This window comes from Balaenoptera borealis (genome assembly GCF_965194805.1).
Source record: "Balaenoptera borealis genome assembly, chromosome: 16".
NCBI classification, from domain to species: domain Eukaryota; kingdom Metazoa; phylum Chordata; class Mammalia; order Artiodactyla; family Balaenopteridae; genus Balaenoptera; species Balaenoptera borealis.
This window is the reverse complement of record NC_138872.1, coordinates 57507018-57525869: the sequence shown is the minus strand read 5'-3', so window position 1 is coordinate 57525869 and position 18852 is coordinate 57507018. Positions and strand designations below refer to the sequence as shown.

The 18852-nt window shown below is 57.8% G+C and overlaps 1 protein-coding gene across 2 annotated transcripts; it reads left to right on the top strand.

Moving 5' to 3' along the window:
- The first annotated feature begins 5262 nt into the window (after positions 1-5262).
- CARHSP1 (calcium regulated heat stable protein 1) lies at positions 5263-15815 on the top strand. Of its 2 annotated transcripts, none has more exons than XM_082359944.1 (4): positions 5263-5372; positions 12772-12936; positions 13618-13740; positions 15438-15815. In XM_082359944.1, the coding sequence occupies exons 2-4, from the start codon at positions 12779-12781 to the stop codon at positions 15598-15600; spliced, it is 444 nt and encodes a 147-aa protein (XP_082216070.1). In that variant the 5' UTR covers positions 5263-5372; positions 12772-12778; the 3' UTR covers positions 15601-15815. The 2 variants fall into 2 exon arrangements, with proteins under 2 accessions (XP_082216070.1, XP_082216071.1); XM_082359945.1 differs by lacking the exon at positions 5263-5372 and adding an exon at positions 7117-7242.
- The last annotated feature ends 3037 nt before the right edge of the window (positions 15816-18852 follow it).

The following is an 18852-nucleotide window of genomic DNA, read 5'->3' as shown; positions in this document are numbered from 1 at the left end:
CCAGCTCCTGCAGGGAAGCGAGGAGATAAGGAGGAAGGAATCTGGAGGAAGGAGTGGTAACTGCAATTATTGTGCAAGAGATGGGGAGGGGGGCTGGGTTGCCAAGGGGCTGCGGAGGGGCAGCTGGAGAAGCTCTCCAGCCTGGGGAGGGGCTGCGCGTTCCCCGAGCCCTCCCTTCCCTCCTTTCCTGCCCATCAGAGGGGTCCCATCTGCTCTATTGGCAAAGGGATCCCTGAGCCCTGGGTGGGACCTGCTGGGTCATACTGGGACGTCCCCTAACCTCTCTGGGCTGCATTTCCAGCTCTGCTAACCAGTCATCTGTCTGCTTTCTCTTCCTCCCAGCTTGTGGTGAGCTGGGGGCAGGAGGCATGGGAGGTGGATGGGCTGCTTGCTGTAGGCGCCGCCTCCCCAGGCCCCATCGCTTATTGGGAGGGGGGAATTCTTGTCCCCTGGGCACCATCGGAGGCTCTCTCTCTGAAGAGTGGGCATCCCAGATGGGGGTGACTTCTTCCCTGATGGGTGCCTTCCATCCCCTGCCCTCAGAACTCTGTGAGTGAACTCTGAGGCCTGCCTGGAGGAGGAGGCAGGGGGACTGTTTCTGGACTGAGAAAGCTCTGGGGTCTGGAGTTTGGGGGAGAATCCAGGGAGCTGTGCAGTGGGAGAGTGTGTGGTTATGCATGTTTCCATCTGCGTGTGTTTGCATGGGGGGCATGTGTGTGTGGGGGGGCAGATATTGGTGGTGTGTGTGGTATGTGTCTTGTCTGCTCGTGTGTGTGTGTGTGTGTGTGTGTGTGTGTGTGTGTGTGTGTGTGTGTCTGTGTCTGTGTCCATGAATATCTCATTTACATGGAGTGTTTGCAGTGCAGGTTTGTGTGTGGAGGTGTGTGTGTGTGCTCGCGGGTGTCCATGCACCTCAGTGGGCTCTGTGTCTGTGTCCTTGTGGGGTGGGGGGCGGTCTGTATTCTGGGTGAGCTCACAAAGCTGCTCCTGGGCCCTTTTCCCTCCTTCTGTCAGCAGGCTCAGCCGGCCCTCTTAGCCCCCTTGGACCTCACCCTGAGTGGGTTCCAGCCTCAGAGCTACCTAGTGGGGGGTCAGCCCAGGAGGAGCAGAGCAGAGGGCAAGCCCCCACCTCCACTGGCCTCCCACCCGGCTTGGGGTGGAGTTTCCAGCTCCCTGTCAACTGTAGGCTCTTCTGGTGCCATTTTACAGAAGGGAAAACTGAGTCACTCGCCAGTCCCCTCATCCGTGGCCGACCTTGCTATCCCCCATGACATTGCCTCTGCCCTGGTTCTTCAACATGTATTTACTGAGTACCTACCATGTGTCAGGCATACAAAACCAAGCAAGACAATGTGCCTGCCCTGGCGAGCCAATGTGTTAGTGGGGAAACAGACACCAAAGACATTCACAGGGGAGAAGGGTGAAATGGTAATCACGAGCGATGGGACAGACTGATGGAGGGCACGCACTTAGTTCAGGGTGGGTGGAAGGTCCCCTCATTTGAGCAATGACCAGAAAGAGGCAGCCTGGGAAGATGCAGGGGAAGAGAGTGGCCCCAGATCCGGTCATTGGCAGAGTGAAGTTCACCCACCATCTGGCCCCGCAGCCTGCACTCCTAGCTCAGCACAGCTGGATGGGGCCACTCACCCTGCTCACCAAAACATCCCAAAGATGTAAAGTGGCTTCTCAAAACGATGAAAGAATTAGAAGGAAACAGGAAATGCCACAGAGTATTTATCTAACCTTAGCAGCAGGCCGAAAACCCCAGAAGCAGCATAGGAAAGGATAGCTGGATTTGGCCATGTGGAGCAGGTGGGCCCTCCTGTGGATGCCGGTGATAACGATGTGTCAGTCGTCGGTTGTAACCAGTGAACCACTCTGGTGCAGATGCTGCTGGCTGTGTGGGGGCAGGTGATGTCTGATCACCTTGACCTGCCTGCAGCTAGAATCCTGCTAGCTCGGTTTAGCCAGAATCCCCCTTGACCCATGATGTTTCGTTTCTTCTTAGTAATTTTCCATCCATTGTCCTCCCCCCTCCCCCGCCACAGCCCGCCCCCACCCCCCGCTATAAATTTCCAGTTTTCCTAGCTGCATTTGGAGTTGAGCCCAATCTTTGCAAAAACCCCATTGCAGTGGTCCCTACACCTATCGTGATTGTCCTGAACAAAGTCTGCCTTACCGTTTTAACAAGTGTCATGAGTAATTTTTTCTTGAACAATGGTTGGATTTATGCTTTTGAAAGCTCATTTTGCCTGCTGCACAGAAAATTGGTGCATGAGCATGGTTATTAGGGAGAGGCAGAAGGAACTGGATGGAGGCTGCTGCTCCTGGTGAGATGGTAGAGGCCTAAGTCAAGGCGGGAAGAAACGGGCACAGGTGGGTGGACTTGAGATACACTTTGAAGGGAGGATTCTCCATTCATACCTGCTTTAAGCCCTTACCTGGCTGCCATCGCTCCCTAATTGAGACCCATAAATTTAGCCCATTCTGGCAACTGCCATCTCACCCCACACTCCCTTTCCTCTCTCTTTGTGTCTTAGCGCCACCATGCTCCTTCCCACCTCAGGGCCTTTGCACATGCTCTCACCTCTCTCAGGAATGTCCTTTTCTTTGTTTAATTCCTGATTAAAGATCTCAGGTCAATCAGTACTTTTCAGAGAAGTCTGTCCTGGCTCCTCCAGCACCATGCCTGACCCTGCTGTGGGTCACAGAGGGATTTTGTACCTTGTGTGATTACTGGTTTAACATCTGCCTCCGCTACTAGAGTGTACCGATTGGGGTGGGGGCGGGGGGGCAGGGCTAATGAGAGTTTTGTTGAGCCCAGAGCTTGGAACAGAGTACAGGTGCAATAAATATTTGTCAGATGGCTGGCTGAATGGCTAATAAGGCCTTGCTGGGCAGAAAACTTAGACCACATGCCCTCATCAGCTGTTAGCTCAGGTCTGGCTGCTAGGTCAGTGCCATCAGATGGGGCCAAGGTGGTGGGCTGATGTCACTGACTGCAGGAGACTTAAGCAACCACAATTTGGGAGAGAGAACTCCCTGCGACCTGTCTCATCCTATGGCAGAGGGCGGGCACCCACTGAGCCATGGAGGCTTATCTAGCCCACCACCTGACATCTTGGTTATTGGTTAGCACTACCCGTCTACCACTTCCCCAGGCTGTGACTCCTCAGGGGTGGGAACAGGGCACTTTTTATTTCTGGGTGCTCAGTGCCCAACACAGAGCCCAGCATGGGCAACACATCCAGTGAAGACTTGTAGACCCGAACTGCACAATCTCAGGTGTGAAATTCTGAGAGGCTTCAGTTTAGTTGAGAAGGGCTTTGGGGAGAAAAGGAAGAAAAGGGACTGCCTTAGTTTGCTCTGGCTGCCGTAACAGAATACCATAGACAGGAGACTTAAACAACAGCAACTTATTTCTCCCAGTTTTGGAGGCTGAGAAATCCAAGATCAAGGTGCTGGCCAATTCAGTTCCTGTTGGAGAACCCTCTTGCAGGCTTGTAGAGGGCTGTCTTCAACAGTCTCTTCTTTGTGTGGGTGTAGAGGAGGGAACAAAGGAGGTGGGAGGGAGAGGGAGATGGGGGGAGAGAGAGTGTGTCACTGGAAAACTGGGTTCATCTCTTGGTGGGTGTGGAGCGAAAAGACACAACCAAGCTAAAGATCAGGAGAAGGAAGGATTTATCATTACTGGCAGCAAGTAAGGAGAACACCTGGGATCTTTCCCAAAGCAGTGTCTCCCCAACAGCAAAATTGGGGAAGTTTTCTTTTGGCCACACAGCTTATGGGATTTTAGTTCCCTGACCAGGGATCGAACCTGGGGCCCCCGCAGTGAGAGTGCCAAGTCCTAACCACTGGACCGCCAGGGAATTCCTCAAATTGGGTAAATTTTAATCCCCTATTCATGAAGGGGATTGAGCAGAGGAGAATTCAGCATAGAATTGGGGCAAAGGTCGACAGAGTCCAAGTTTTAGTTGATTGAGGTCAGGAGGGTCAACATCATCACTCCCTTGAGGAGGAACAACTCTGTTTTATCGCTGAACTCTTGTTTCTTGACTACTTTGCCTTTGTTCCTGCATTCCCTCACTTCCCTGAAGATCATTAATTATTGAGCCCTGTTAAAACACAAACATTGTGGCTGGGCTTAGATCACAAAATGGCTTAGGCCAAAAATGGCTACTCTTATGTCAAGAAAGCCATGCCTGGTTCTTTCTCCGAGGACCCCTAACCTATCTGCATACAAGAGCAGGCAGAGCTGGTGGGTTCCAGGAGGGACCCCCGTTCCACTCCCACTCCTGGACCCTGTTGTCGCAGGACAGTTACAGGATCCCTCCCCCCTTCCCACCCCTCAACTACCAGCCTGAGCCTGGGTCCAGGGCTGGGTTCCCTTTCAAAGGCTGCTCCCAACTTGCTGTGTGTGAGGGGGTGGGTCACCTCTCGTGCCTCACTTTCCTCTCCTATGAGAGTACGAAATTAATTTAAAAAAAAAAGAAAAAAGGGGGTGGGTGGGATGAATTGGGAGATTGGGACTGACATATATACACTATTGATACTATGTATAAAATAGATAACTAATGAGAACCTATTGCATAGCACAGGGAACTCTACTCAATGCTCTGTGGTGACCTAAATGGGAAGGAAATCCAAAAAAGAGGGGATATATGTATACGTATAGCTGATTCGCTTTCCTGGACAGTAGAAACTAACACAACATTGTAAAGCAACTATACGCCAATAAAAATTAATTAAAAAAAAAAGATGAGAGTAGGGTCATTTACCTGCAGACACAGAGGACTCAAGGAGGGAGTGGAAATTAAGAGCAAAACAAACAAAAAGAACGAAATCAACAGATTTCCCTCGTTTTTTTGTTATTTCTTTCTTTGCATTTTTTTGGTTTTCTTTTCCTCCCTTCGGCCGCTCTCTTCATTCCTTCTTGTCATTCCTAGATCTCTTTCTTCGCGCTAAAAAGGAGGTGCCCCGGGGCCGTCCGGATTCTGGAGCTAAGGTCAGGTGGGGGACCTGACCCGACGCCGTTGGCTAGGGGAGGGACCTGCTCGGGCGCGAAGACCAGACTCTCTCCCTTTTCAGGGGAGTTTTCTGGCCGAGGTGTGGCACAGGCGCGAGACCGCGTACTCCCAAGGCCACGCGCCCGGCGATCCCGCCAGTCGCGCGCGAGGACACAAAGATCCCGCCGGGGCTGTGCTCCCGCCCGCCCCGCCCCTGCTCCAGACCGCAGTCCCATTGGCTGAGAGCCCCTGGGGGCGGGGTCAGGGGCGGGGGCGCGGCGAGCCCGCCCCGAGAACCACGCCCCCTCCCCAGCTCTGTTCCCGCAGTTCGAGCAGAGCAGCTGGCTGAGCGGAGTGGATCGCCAGGTAGGGAGCTTCTCCGGGGACCCCAGGAGGGGTGTGGTGGGGTGTCCCCGCCCCGAGGGCGGCCCAGGAACTACCGGGATGGGACCTCGGCCTCTTCTGCCGCCGCTGCCCCCTTTCACCCCCGCCTCTGCAGGGTCTTCCAGCTCGCCGGCAGAGGGCCCCGGGCTGGGTCTCTCTAGGCCCCTAGGAAATGACCGGGCCGCCTTGCCCTATTCGGGGAAACGCGGGTTACTCATCTCCCTCGGGAGAATGGTGGGTGTGGCAGCAGCTGGAGGGATGTGGGGCGGACGTCGGGTTGCATTTCCCGCCTGGCCACCTGTTTTCTTCGGGCGGAAAAAAACCTCGCCTCCTCCTCGTCTCGCCCCCGCCCGCCCTCCCCGCCGCCTTACCACCCTCCCCCTGCTTTCGCCTGTGGGCTGGGGCAGGATGGGGTGACTCGCGGTGCGCTGGGGCGAGGCGCGGCGGGGGTGGGGGGCGCCGCTCGGGGAGGTGGAGGCAGCCGCCAGCCAGGCCTGGTCGCGCCAGCTGTGGGCTCAGTGGTGGGACCTCGGCCGGGCTTGGCGGGGAGGTGGGCTGGGGGTATCCTGGCGCCGGGCGATTGGCCGCGTCTGGGGAGGAGGAGCCGCCTGGCGCTCGCCCGGTGTGTTTGCGTCTGGATGGGGGGCCCCCGAGGCCTTGCCGAGAAACTTCTCCCGCGCCCACAGACTCCCTCCGCGACAGCCTCACTGGCAGCCCAAGTTTGCAGGCCGGAAATGCAACGGTTTTTTGTTTTGTATTGATTTCTAACAAGGAAGCCCCTGGTCCCCACAGCTTATCTGGGGTTGGAGTGGATGTGTGTATTGGGGGTGGGGGACAGGAGATCAGCCCCTCCAGGCACGATCTCCGTTCCCACAGGCGGGGGTATCTCACTGCAAAATAGGAGGCTTCTCTGAGCCTCCGTCTCCCCATCCGTAGACTGGGGATGTAACTTTTCCTATCATAACGGGGTGAGTGAGAATAAAAGGAGATGGCTGACCCAGTGCGGGGAGGAACGTTAGCTACTGTTAACATTTTTTACTGGCTTTTTGCATATTTCTTGGTCTCTTCACTCCCTCATTGGAGGAGTCTTGCCCCTCCAATGCGTTCGCCACCCTGAACCCAGGGAGAACTTGTAAAAACAGGTTCAGATCAACCCCCGGCCTAAAATCGTCCGCTGATGCCCCCATTGTCGGTCAAGTCTCAAACTTTTCAACAGAGCTTTCTATTATCTTCCCCCGAGACCCTCCCAGCCTCTTTCTGCCGCCCGTCCTCCCTCCCCCTGGGCCTTTGACCCTGCAGGTCCCAGGAAAAACTTCCCCACTCCGCCTTTAGGACTCCAAGCAGCCGCCGCCGCCTCGGGGCCAGGGGCCTCCTCCAAGCCCCCTCTGTGCTCGCCTTCCCCGGGCGGACTTGATGACCGCGGTTCTCAAAGCTGCCGTGTTTGTCACTCCCTCCCCCCACCCCCGCCCCCAGCTGGCGCAGGAGCCCCAGCAGAGCAGGAACTGGGGCCTGTAGCGCCGCCCAGCCCAGCCCGGAGTAGATGCTCGCAATGAGCTGAGCCAGGCCCAGCGCCGGGCTCTGGGTCCTGGGCGGGGACGAGGGTGGGTCTTTGTCTCACCGAGTGGCAAAGTCAGGGCATTTGGTTTGTGTCCCATCAGCAGGGACAGGAATGGGAGGGATTATTCTAGATGGCCCCAGGCCTGACAGTTCTACCTTTAGCGGCTCCACCATTGTTTCCGGGCCTTTGTATCAGGCACCCCCTGCACAACATCCTCCGCACGACGTCTGCCGGGCTGGGAGGCTGCACCAGGACTGTCCCATTTGACAGATGGCGAAACTGAGGCAGAGAGCGGTGAGGTCGCTTGCCAGGGGTCACAGAGGGAGTGGAGTGCAGAGTTAGGCCTGAGACTCAGGTCTGACCGAAGCCCTGGGAGAATGGAGGCGAGGATGGAATACAGGAAGGCTGGAAGCGGGGGTGATGCGGTGCGGAGTCGGCCCCTAGTTACGAACAAGGGCTTGGGCTCCTCCCAGGAGGGCTGCCCAGGCTGGGAGCCGGCGGGCGCAGGGTCCTGGGTGGGGCGGGCCGGTTCGGGAGCGCTAACGGGGGTAGTGCTGGAGGGGCGCCTTTGCTTCCCGGTAGCTGGCCCTCGGGTTTCCGGCCTCTTCGCAGCACTCTGGGGCGGCCGAGCAGTTCCCGGCTGGGCTTGCCGCCCCCCCTCCCCCCCTCCCCGGACGCGGGCATCGCGGGCTGCACCCTCCGCGCCGAGTTTGTATTTCTCCCTGCTGCTGGCGCTGCAGGCTCCTGCCAGGCCGCCCCGCCCTCGCGCCCCCTCCACTCGATTCCCCACTTCCCCCCACTCCGCTCCCTCCCCCCTGACTCCCCGCCCCACCCCTTGGCCTCGGCCCTCTCTGAATCCCCGCCCCTTGAGTCCCCGCCCCCTCCCTTTCCCCCTCCCCTCTATCCTCGCTCTATTCCCCCTCTGCCTCGCCAGAGCCCCACTCTCCCGCGAACAATGGAGGGGAATGTGGCCCAAGCCCGCCTCGGGCTCCTCATGGGCCTCCCCTGCTTCCTGGGACCCCACTGTCCAGCCTCTGCTGACTCACCCGGCCCCTCGGTCCACGTGCCCTTGGTTCTGCGGGGCTGGGGCTTAGCTGGGCTGGAGGCCGAGAAGGGAAGGGAGGCGTCTCTACTGCGTCAGCTTACAGACGAGGAACCTGGGTGTACTAAGGTGACTTTGTGACTCACCTAGAGCCCCCCCCCCCAAAAAAAATTTCCCTTCCACCCTCTTATGCTGGTTGAGAGGTGCGCAAGGCCGATAACCCGGTAACCCGCACTACTCTTTTGTGTGTACTACTCTGTGTGGGTTGACCAGCATCTACCTTGCTAGGGGGAACTCCTTAGAAATGCAGAATCTGGGACTCTACCCCCATCTTCAGAATCTACGAGTCGGTTGGTTCTCCAGTGTCCTGTCCTGTTCCCTTCATGCGGGCTAGTAGTCATCCCCACCTGCCAGCAGTGGCCTGGCCCTGGGGCTGGGAGGTGTCTGAACATGGTGTCCAGCCCTGGCCTCCCCCATCCAGAAACCCATGGAAGGCTCGGCACCCCATTTTTCAGAGTAGGCTTGGAGAGATCTGGCTTTGCTGAGAACCATGCTGAGAATGAAGCTCCCAACTTGAACTCAGCTCTTTCCCCTCCATCTCCCTGCCCTCAAGGGTCTGAAGGCTACCAAGAATGGAGCCTTGTGGAACGAACTGCAAACTCCTTCTCACTGAAGTGTAAATGACTGATAGCACTGCCAAGGATCCCCTCCCTGGAGTCAGCAACTGGCTACTTGGCTCAAGACAGACGATTGGTGGGGTTTGAGGCCGAGAGGGCAGGAGAGGAGGGGGTTAGCAGGGGCTCTGCAGGATTGGGTCTCCAGTCCCTTGATATGTGGGTGGGTGGAAGAGGGGTCAGGAAGACCAGAGCCTGGTGCCCAGCTGAACTCTCTGAACCTTCCAGGAGGACGTGCAGGGCCTGTGGAAAATTCCCAGGCTATTTTGGGCTGAGGCCCCCTTCCTGCCCTTTCCCAGGGTAAAGGCCCTGCTGGTGCCGGGGGTGGGGTGGCCTCGCCCCGTCCACTGGTGTGCACACACAGGCAGTGACAGGTGTGCATCCACGTGTGCACCTGGCTTCAGACACACACATGTGCGCACACACACCACACACGTGAACAGAGCCAAACACGCCCATACAATCCTGTGCACACACAGCCATACGCATATACGCACATGCACACACACAGGTGTGTGCACACAGCTCAGCAGCTGTGGCATGCCTTGGGCATGACATTCCGTCTGAGTTTGCTGCAGGCCTGAGGCCCATCCCAGGTCTGGCCTAGAGCCTCCTAGCAGCCTGAGCCTCAGTTGCCTGTTTGCAAATGCCCTGCAGCTGTAGGGAGTTGAGGGGGTCCGGGAAGGGGGCTAGTGGCAGCGGGTGGGCCCTGCCTCCTCCAGGGTCAGCTCCAAGGCTCCCCTGGTGTTGCTGGGAGAGCAGTTGCTGGTTGGAAGCACCAACTGCTGCACACCCCCCATCTGTGTGTTGGGGGGCAGCAGCGGGCCTCAGAGCTGGCTCCTGGGCTACTGGCTCCCCCCTCCCCCAGCTGTTTTCCTTACAGCTGGACTTTAACCCAGGCCTCCCCACACAGAGGCCATTCACTCCTTCTCCCTGCCCCCTCCCCCATGCCGCTCCCCCTCCCCACGCAGGCCCCTGGGGGCGGGCTGGCTCTTGTCCAGGCCTGCTCCAGCTGCCCCAGCTGCTTTCAGCTTGGATGATCCAGGGGAGGCGGGCAGGGTGGTGGTTAAGGCTCCTGCGTCTCCCAGGCCGGCACTTCCCTTCCCGTCCCCGCTCCGGGAGGCTCTGGTGCCCCCCATGCCTCAGTTTCTCCCACTGCCAGGTGCGCATGCGTGGAGCCCTCTGCTGCTGCTCGACTGTGCAAGGCACCGAGCACACAAGTACACATGAACTCCAGCAGGGGCTTCGGGTCCTAATGCTGCTTAAGACCCTGCTCTGTCCCAGCCCCAGTGCAGGGCCCTAGGACGTGGGGGGACTCCATGCTGCCTTCAGGTTGCTCCCCGCTCAAGACGGTGGGCTTCCTTCCATCAGCATCTCTGCAGGACTGGGTATACTAGTGGAGTCAAGGGAGCTGGGGTGGAGAGAGAAGGGGGGCCCCAGTTTGGGCCTGCTTCATTAACCCAGGGGGAGGTAGGCCTGGCAGGGGACATGGGGACAGTCAGACAGACATGGGTGTGAAGAATGAAGACACATGGGGATGATGGTGATGCCCTCCTACCCACCGTGTCTCTCACCTCTCACCCCTCCTCCCCCAGTGCCCCCCCACCCCTAGTCTCCTTGCTGGCCTTCCATCACACCTGCCCTTGCCAACCTCAGGGCCTTTGCACAGGCTGTTTTCCCACACCTGGAAGAGCCTCCCTCTGTTTTGTAAATGGTCCACTCTTTCTTACTGTCTGGGACCCAGCCTGCACCCTCATTAGAGTGGCACCCCAACCCTGCTGCTTTTTATGTCCCTCTATGTATTTTCTTATCAGCCCTTTCAGCAGTCTGTAATGATTATTTATTTTTTGGCCACACCACACGGCTTGTGGGATCTCAGTTCCCCTACCAGGGATTGAACCTGGGCCATGGCAATGAAAGCCTGGAATCCTAACCACTAGGCCACCAGGGAACCACCTGTAATGATTTTGTTTATATATTTATTGATCTGTTTCTTCTCTGGCTCCAAATTCAGCCCCGTGTCTCTAGTGCCATGAACAGGGCCTGACACCGGGCACGTATTTGTTGAATGACTTTATGATGACAGTTATAACAACAATCGTAGCTGACACTTAATGCTCCCTTGTTCTGGGCGGAGAGTATGCAGAGTGCCTAACGTGTATTATTTCATTTCAACTTCATGACAATGGTGTGAAGTCAGAACTATTAAAATCCCCATTTTCCTCATGCAGAAACCAAGGTCCAGAGAGGTTAAGTAACTTGCCCAAGATCACACAGCCGGCAGGGTGGGATTTGAAGTCAGATGTGCCTGACACCAGGGGAAAGAGGGAGATTGTGGGTGCGGGGGAGGGCACTTCCCCGCCTCACCCTGGTGTCACCAGGATGCAGTGGTCCCACCTGCTGTCCTGGGTGGGGCTTTCCATTCTCTGGGCCAGCCCCCTTCCCAGAACCCCAGGCATTGAACATTCTAGGACTCTATGACCTGTACTGGTGGGTCATGCTGGAGCCCTGACCCCCGGCCAAGGAGCCGGGGCCTTTCTGGGGTGGCTGCGGCTGCAGCTGAGAAAAGGGTCAGGAGGTAGCTATGTCACTTCCCCTGGGAAGCCAGCTGGCCCTCTCCCCTCCCAGCCAGAGGGAGGGAGTCCTGAAAGGGGAGGGTGAGGGACTGCGGGGGACTGTGGGGACAATGTGGAGGGAGAGGTTTCCTCCTCTGGGGGGAGGAGGTGGCCCTTTCCCTGGAGGATGCAGTTTGAAAACTGGTGCCCTGGGGCTGCGTAATTACTATAGACCAGGGGTAATTACTATAGACCAGGGTCGCAGGGGCAGGGTGGTGGGCTGGAGGCTCCAGGCTGTCAGAGGTGCTAATTTTTTCAAACTAGTTGGAAACCTAGATTTGGGGGCAAACTCCTGGGATGTGTAAAAGTTAGCTCATATTTTAAATTTGAAAACCCCGTGTGAGCCACACAGAACCCAGCAGGGCTGCCCTGTGAACGGGGGTGATGCCTGAGTCAGGCTCCTCCCCCGTCCTGGGGCCACAGGGCCGGCTCTCCTCCACCTTGGGTCCCCATCCCCCTCCCTGAGCACGTGCTGAGTGACGCCCACCCAGCTGCCCCACTGTGCAGATGGGAATATTGATCCCAGAGAGGGGAAAGGACTCAGCCAAGGTCCTTTGGCTCCTGGGCTTTGCTCTTTCCTCGTGGCCTCGAGGCAAGGCCGCCAGTGTGTTGGGTACAGCGGGCACGTGCTGCTCTTGACGCGGTTGCCAGAGCGAGGCAGGGACTATGGAGTCTGTTCCGTCCATCTCCACCTGGGTCTGCCCCCGGCCTCTGATGCATGTTAGGGGTCATGGAGGGAATTCGATTTCTTAGCAGCAATCGGAGACTCGGGCTGTGTGGAAATTAACTTTAAGGCCTGGATCTGAGTAAGGGGCCTGGTGGAGACGCTGCCTTTGAAATGCCCCTGCCGCTCAGGGTCCCACGCACTTACCTGCCGGGCCTCCCTCTCCTGGATGCAGGCCTGACTTGGGGTCTGAGCCTTCTTTGGTTTGTGTCCCGGAGTTTCCTGGAGGAACACTTGAGTGTTGGTCCCTTTTTTGCCTCTGCCTTCCCCACAGTGTCCGGCACTTAGCCGGGGCCAGGAAATGTTTGATGAGTGGCTGGAGTCCTCATCTAGGTGGTTGGCATTGAAGCATCCCCGCCCGCCCTGCCTGCCTGCCTGCCTGCCGGCCTGCTCCCGCCCTCCCTCCTTTCCTTCCTTTCACAAGGATTTACCACGCCTGGCCCGGCGTGTGCCAGGGTCTGTGCTGGGCACTGGGAACATAGAGGGGGCCAATGGTGTCCTTGTCAGTGATGTGACCTGGCATTTCCGTACAGAGCAGTGATAGCGGGAGGCCCACGGCAGCTGCAGGAGCCCAGACCAGGCGCCTGCCCCGGCTGGCGTGAGCTGGGCGTGTCTCTGGAGCAGGTGACCTCCACGCTGAGTGAGCCTGGAGCCTGCATTCCACAGTCAGAAGAATGAGTCTCAGATGGCAGACGCTGGGGTGGGGAGGCAGCTGGGGGGCCCCTCCTCGCAAGGCGTGAGCCCCTGAGCGCCCCTGTCCCTCTCCAGGTCCGCCATGTCATCTGAGCCTCCTCCCCCATCGCAGCACCCCACCCACCAGTCCTCGGCCGGGCTGCTGGATACCCAAGAGGCCCGAGATCGCTCACCGTCCCCGCTTCGGGGCAACGTGGTCCCGAGCCCACTGCCCACTCGCCGGACAAGGACCTTCTCAGCGTGAGTGTCAGGCTTCCTGAGACAGGTCGCCTGCGGGGTCCAGAGAGCCTCATATCCCTGTCGGTCAGATGGGAGACTCGGGGGTGGGAAAGGGCTGATGGTGAGAAACTGGGCAGGCGCCTCGTAAACTCTGTACGGCGCTGCTCCAGGCCCACTTGAGGCTGTCACGAGCTGGGGGCAAGGATTGGGGATGGCCAGGGGTGGGAAATCGCTGGGGTCTTAAGTCATCAGGCTTTAACGACACACAGGCCTCTTCCCCCGTGAGCCCTTGACTTCATCGGCTGCAAAAGAGGGACAGTAGCAGGGTGGCCGCGGTGCCGCAGGGGACCCACACGGTGCCTGGGAGATGCAGAGCTCAGGCCAACGAGTGGAGGCTGCTGCTAACTGCTGCTGCTAATAGCCTTCGTGGGGAGGGCTGCTCAGAGAGCTTTTAGAGGGGGACACTGAGGCCTGAGAAAACTCTGCAGCGTCATTCAGAGAGTCACTGTCACCAGGGTCTCTGTGAATGGCTCCCAGAGTCGTGCAGTGCACAACCTGCACAGCTGTACGTGGTGGCCCTGGCCAGCACTCCCTGGGGCACAGCGTGGGTGGGGACTGGGATAAGCTGGGTGTGCCCGGGAAGCTGGGGGCTGTTCTGGAGGGCTGGTGGGGGCCCCTCACGCTTTCCCCTCTCTCTGGCAGGACGGTGCGGGCTTCACAGGGCCCTGTCTACAAAGGAGTCTGCAAATGCTTCTGTCGGTCCAAGGGCCACGGCTTCATTACCCCGGCCGACGGCGGCCCTGACATCTTCCTGCACATCTCCGAGTGAGTCAGCGGCCGGTCTGGGTGGGCTGGGTCTGGGGTGGGTGCTGCCATGGCCCCGAGGAGGCAGGGAGAGCGTGTGACTCTGCTGGGCGCCGGCCATGATGATGGTTGTGCAGCCAGGCGTGTGTGACTCTGCTTGTGATCTGTGTGCAGCAGTGTTCAGCGGTGGGGTCGTTAGCCCGTGGTGGTGGTGGCAGTGTGTCAGAGGCTGCAGGCGACCGCGTGTGCGCGTGTGTGAGTTGAGAACCGCTTGGGGTGGGTCTGAGTGCCCGTGTGGGTCTGGTGGATGGGGAGGGGCGTCCCTGTGAGTCTGGGGAGCTGTGTTTCGCCTGGCGGCTGGGTTCCTGCACTTCCTCGGGGGAAGCAGCCTGGCGAGGTGGGGGGCCGCCTGCGCTCTGCTCCAGGAAGGAAGTTTGGGGCTGGACCCTTTCTCCTGCCACTTGCTCACTGACATCCTTCCTGCCTGAGTGTCTGGAAACCCTGGGGCGGGCGGTGGGGGGGACCCAGGGTGGAGCCCACACGTCCTTGGCCTTGGGGCTGGAAGGCGTCCAGCAGCCTGTGCTTCACTTCTGGTCTTCTAAGCAGCCTGCAGATCTGTGGGGACCTGATTGGCACCCTGACCCGCACCCCAACCCTTGACCTTGGCTGCAGCCCCACAACTTTCCGTCTGTGGCAGGCAGAGTCGTTACCCCACACAGCAGACCTGACGATACATAGAAACCATGTTTTTGAAATTAGGATCCTGTTGCACATGTCTGCTGGGATGGGAGAGTTATCCCTTCTGACCCTCCCCCAACATTCTTACACGCCGGGTCTTCAATAGACCCCCGGTACAGCGTGGACCTGAGGATGACACTAGAGCAATGCCTTTCACGTGTGTATGAATCATACGTGGATGTAGACATGTATTTCCACATTGCCTGTCTCCAGAAAGGATTTGTAGTGGTTGACAAGGATACACACAGTGCACCAAAAAAATTAGAAAGGAAAGCATGGGGTTGGGGGGCAGATAAGAAAGATGGGGATACTCTGATGCCTAGTTCCACTGCTAGAAGTGGGCTACACGTTTATTCCTGAGCTTCCTGGTGGCCAAATCAAAGAGGGCAGCACCATCTGCGATGTTATTCTTCAGTCAAGGCAAACCAGTTCCGGGGGAGCTGGCTGGTCTTGGTGCTCAGGATCTGAAGGGGATTTTCCTCCTGGGGTTTCATCAAGGGGGCATCAAGCCGGGCACCTCCCTATCACGGGTGAGATGGTGACTCATGTCCCATAGAAAGTAAGGGAAAAGGACTTTCTGGAAAGCTCACTGGGGTTCTGAGGAGTTGAACAGCAGAGGGGTAGCCTGGTTTCTGGGACTCCTGGATGGGGCAGGGGGTCGGGGTGCTGCTCAGGAAACCCTCACCCGGGCCATCCCCCAACTCGGGCTCAGACTGCCTTTCCCCGCTCTTCCCTCCATCAGGCCCACGGTGCCCTCGTTTAACGTGCAATGTGAGCACCCCCAGGGGGTGGGGCTCCATCTCTGTCTCAGCAACCGAGGTCCCAGGGAAGGAGCTGATTGGGTCTGGGGCTTCTCAGCCACGACCAGAGGGCCATGGTGATGCCCCCTGGTGGCAGGGCAGGGGGGCAGTTCCTCTGCGAGGGCTGGTGTCCTGGCTTCTCTGAGTGCCGGCCCTGAGTGCTCTCTCCCCGCCCCACAGCGTGGAGGGGGAGTACGTCCCCGTGGAAGGCGATGAGGTCACCTATAAGATGTGCTCCATCCCGCCCAAGAACGAGAAGCTGCAGGCCGTGGAGGTGGTCATCACCCACCTGGCGCCGGGCACCAAGCACGAGACCTGGTCCGGCCACATCATCAGCTCCTAGGAGAGGCCAGAGGCGCCCCTTCCCCAGGGCTTGGGGGAGACTCTGGGGTCGGAGGCAGGACCAAACTGGAGAGGACATTCTACCGCTTGAGATGGGGCTTCAAGGGGGGAGTGTGGTCCCTTTCAAGTGTCTCCTGAAGGAAGGGGTGTGCAGTGCTCTCGGCCACCAGCACAGCCTCTCACCATCTGAAACGCATTAAAAGCATTGACAAAGGAGAGGCGCCCACTAGTGGCTGAGTGGAGGGTCTGTCCGAGCCCCACCCGGGACTGGGTCGGGTGGTCTTCCCCAGCCCACAGCCCCTCATCCCTGGAGGAAGGCTCAAAATCCCCAGATCTGGCCCTCTGGGTAGTGACACGGACCCTGCGTGTTTTCCCGGGAGGAATTCCCGCCCAGGCGGCCCCCTTGTGTCTCTCCTCGGCCCTGGGCAGAGAGGCTTTTCTTTCTGGTTCTCAGCTGGTTGTTCAGGGGGCTGGGAGGGGCGGGGAGTGGGGGGAGGTTGGTACCTTTGCAGCGGGAGGTGTCACAGCTGGGTGTCTGGGAGCCCAGAGTCCTCCACCTGGCAGCGACGTGCTCAGAGGCGAATCCTAACTCTCTTCGAAGTCTGGTCCTTTCTGTCCGTCTTCAGGTTGAGTGATCCTGGCTCAGCGGCCCCGTCACTGAGGTGGTGGGTGGGAGTGGGGACGGCGGTGGGAGAGGGGAGTGTGGAGAGGGGAGGGTCTTTGTTTAAGACCAGACCTTTCTCTGGATCCATCTAGAAAAGAGCAGGTGGTTTGCTTCCTGACAGCCTGGTAAAGTCAGAAGTTGAAGGGGAAATACACCTTTGGTGGGGTTTTCTGGAAAACTGGTGTGAAGGACTGCTTAGGATTTTCTTTTTTTTTTTTATTTCATAACTGAAGTTCTCACCAGAGCCAGCTCTGTTTGCACTTCGCTGCCGACATTGCAAACCTAAACAGATCCTTAGGATTTTCTTTGCTATGGTTTGGTCTGGCTTTAGTTGTGTATAGCAGTAGCTGGGAAATGCGTCTTGAAATACGTGGCCTATATGTAGTCAAGTGTCCAGGTGTCAGTGCAGGGAGGCGAGCCCTTGAAAGACAACGATGGCCTAATCCAGTGTCTTAAATCTGTGAATTTCTGCAAGGGGGTGGAAGGCCAGAACTATTTTGCTGAGGACTGGTGGAGTTATTGTTGTGTGTGTGTGTGTGTGTGTGTGTTTAAAGTATAACTGACCTACAACACTATGTTAGTTCCCTGTGCACAACACAGTGATTTGATATTTTCATACATCACAAAATGACCACTGGAGTTTTTAAATAGGCAAGTAAGTGTGTTGGTTACCAGTATGCAGTGAAACATCGTAGTTAAGGAAGTTGATCCTTTTTCCTGGCCTGTCGTGCCCCTCGAAGGGTCCTCCTGCCTCTGCCTTCTGCTGCCCCGCGGTGGCCTTTTCCCCTCCAGCCTTGGATGGTCCCCAGGTGGCCCCTGGATACCCGTCTGTTGGGTACAGACCACGCTTCCAGAGCCACTTCCCGAGACCCGTGCAGGCTCCCGGAGGTTGAGAGCCTGCGCCTTCCCTCCACCTGCTCCCCCAGGCGTCTCCACTGCCTTGTCCTTACCTTGGCACATGGTTGGGGCTCCGTGTGACCCGCCAGCCCGCCAGCGGGCTGGGAGTTGGATCTGCTCTTCTGAGCTAAACTTCGGGCTCTCTCTCTGTGTAGACTCCTTTGTAAATGGCTCTTGCTCTGTCCTTCCTGGTGACCACATCTTTCTCAGTCTGTCAGAGCTGGAAGGGACCCTTCCCCACTCAAGCACAGAGTCCCAAGTTACAGAAACTCCAGAGGCTCTGGGAGGATGGACGGAGGCTCTGGGAGGATGGACGAGGCTCTGGGAGGATGGACGGTGTTGGCAACAGCGCTGGGCACAGAATCCGGATTCCTGACTGCAGGTCTCCTCCCACCAGCCCCTCTCTCAGTAAAGTCTGTTTTGCGTGAGGCTCTGCGTTATGTGTTAATGGGAATCTGGCTGCCAGGGAGATACTCCTTGAAGCCAGCAGGTAAGGGCGTCTCCCCAAAGGAGGCTGACAGTCATTCTACTTGGCAGTCTGGTTTTTTGGGGGATGAATAAGAAAATGGGATCAGCCCTTCTTCCTTAATCATCATCCTCGTGCGTAGGCAAGCTCAGCAGTGGGATGTGGCTTCGTGACAACAGAAAATGCCACTTACGTGGTCAGCTGTGGATAAACGCCCTGTTGCTGCATTTAAATTTTTACTGTGTGAGCAGGAACAGTCTGACCAAGGGCGGTCCAGATGGAGGGAAGTTGGGAAGCGGGAGGGGAGGCAGCCCAGGTTCTCGGTTTCCAGGAGTGCAGCAGGGAGATGCAGGGGGCACAAGAGGCTGCGGAGGTCTTCCTCGGCCAGCGTTTCCCTCGGGAGGTAGATAATGGCTTTGGGTGTGCAGAGGTGAACATCTTTATTGTAAAAATATACAGATTTTCAGAGTGCATTAGGAAAAATTATAGCCAGCCCATCGAACCTGATTAGGGAGAGGCCGGAGTGGGCATTGAACCCCAAACAGATGCGGTGCTGTGCGGCTCGAGGGAGGGAGGGTTTGGTGGAAGCCAGGGTGAAGGGGGCGGGATGAGTTCTGCGGGGGGGGGGGGGAGTGGGTGCGGGCAGATGTGGAAGGGAGCTTGGAGGCCTGGCTGAGTTGGCCCTGTCTGGGCAGGAGAGGGAAGCAGCCCTCGGAGAGGAAGTGATTCAGGGCCACCTAGGCCGCCTTCGCCTCACCCAAATGTCTGCCGAACTTGTTTCTTGCTGGTCCTCCAGTCACTCCCTGCCCGGGAGCTAGACAGACCTACCCTTGTCACACAGATGGGCCTTCCCCGGCCCCTCCCTTGGGATCAAGTTCAGGCTCCTCACCGAGCTTTATATGGGCCTTCCTGGCGGCCAGTAGCTGCTAGTGGTCTTTCCCTTGAGGCTTCTTAAGCCCTAGAGCCCGGGGCTAAATACCTGGTCAGCTTCTGCAGTGCAGGGGGTGGGGGCAGGTGGTGGGGAAGGGGAGGAGGAGGCTTTCTTAACAGACCCACGCTGACCTGAGGCAACCTCTTTGCTTCCCTCCTGCTCAGCATTTAGCTACCGTGTTTACATTTCTTGTGATGTTGTCTACCGTCCTGGAACCGCAGAAGGCTGAGGGAATGACTTATCCTCGTCTGTCAAGCAGGGTTGACAGTCCCGTCTTACAGGATTTCTGGGGATG

Bases quoted from the DNA above. Each gene is read 5' to 3' on its own strand.
- CARHSP1 (XM_082359944.1), top strand. From the start codon at position 12,779: ATGTCATCTGAGCCTCCTCCCCCATCGCAGCACCCCACCCACCAGTCC. The intron at 12,937-13,617 runs GTGAGTGTCAGG...TCTCTCTGGCAG, and splicing joins CGGACAAGGACCTTCTCAGC to GACGGTGCGGGCTTCACAGG. The intron at 13,741-15,437 runs GTGAGTCAGCGG...CCCGCCCCACAG, and splicing joins ATCTTCCTGCACATCTCCGA to CGTGGAGGGGGAGTACGTCC.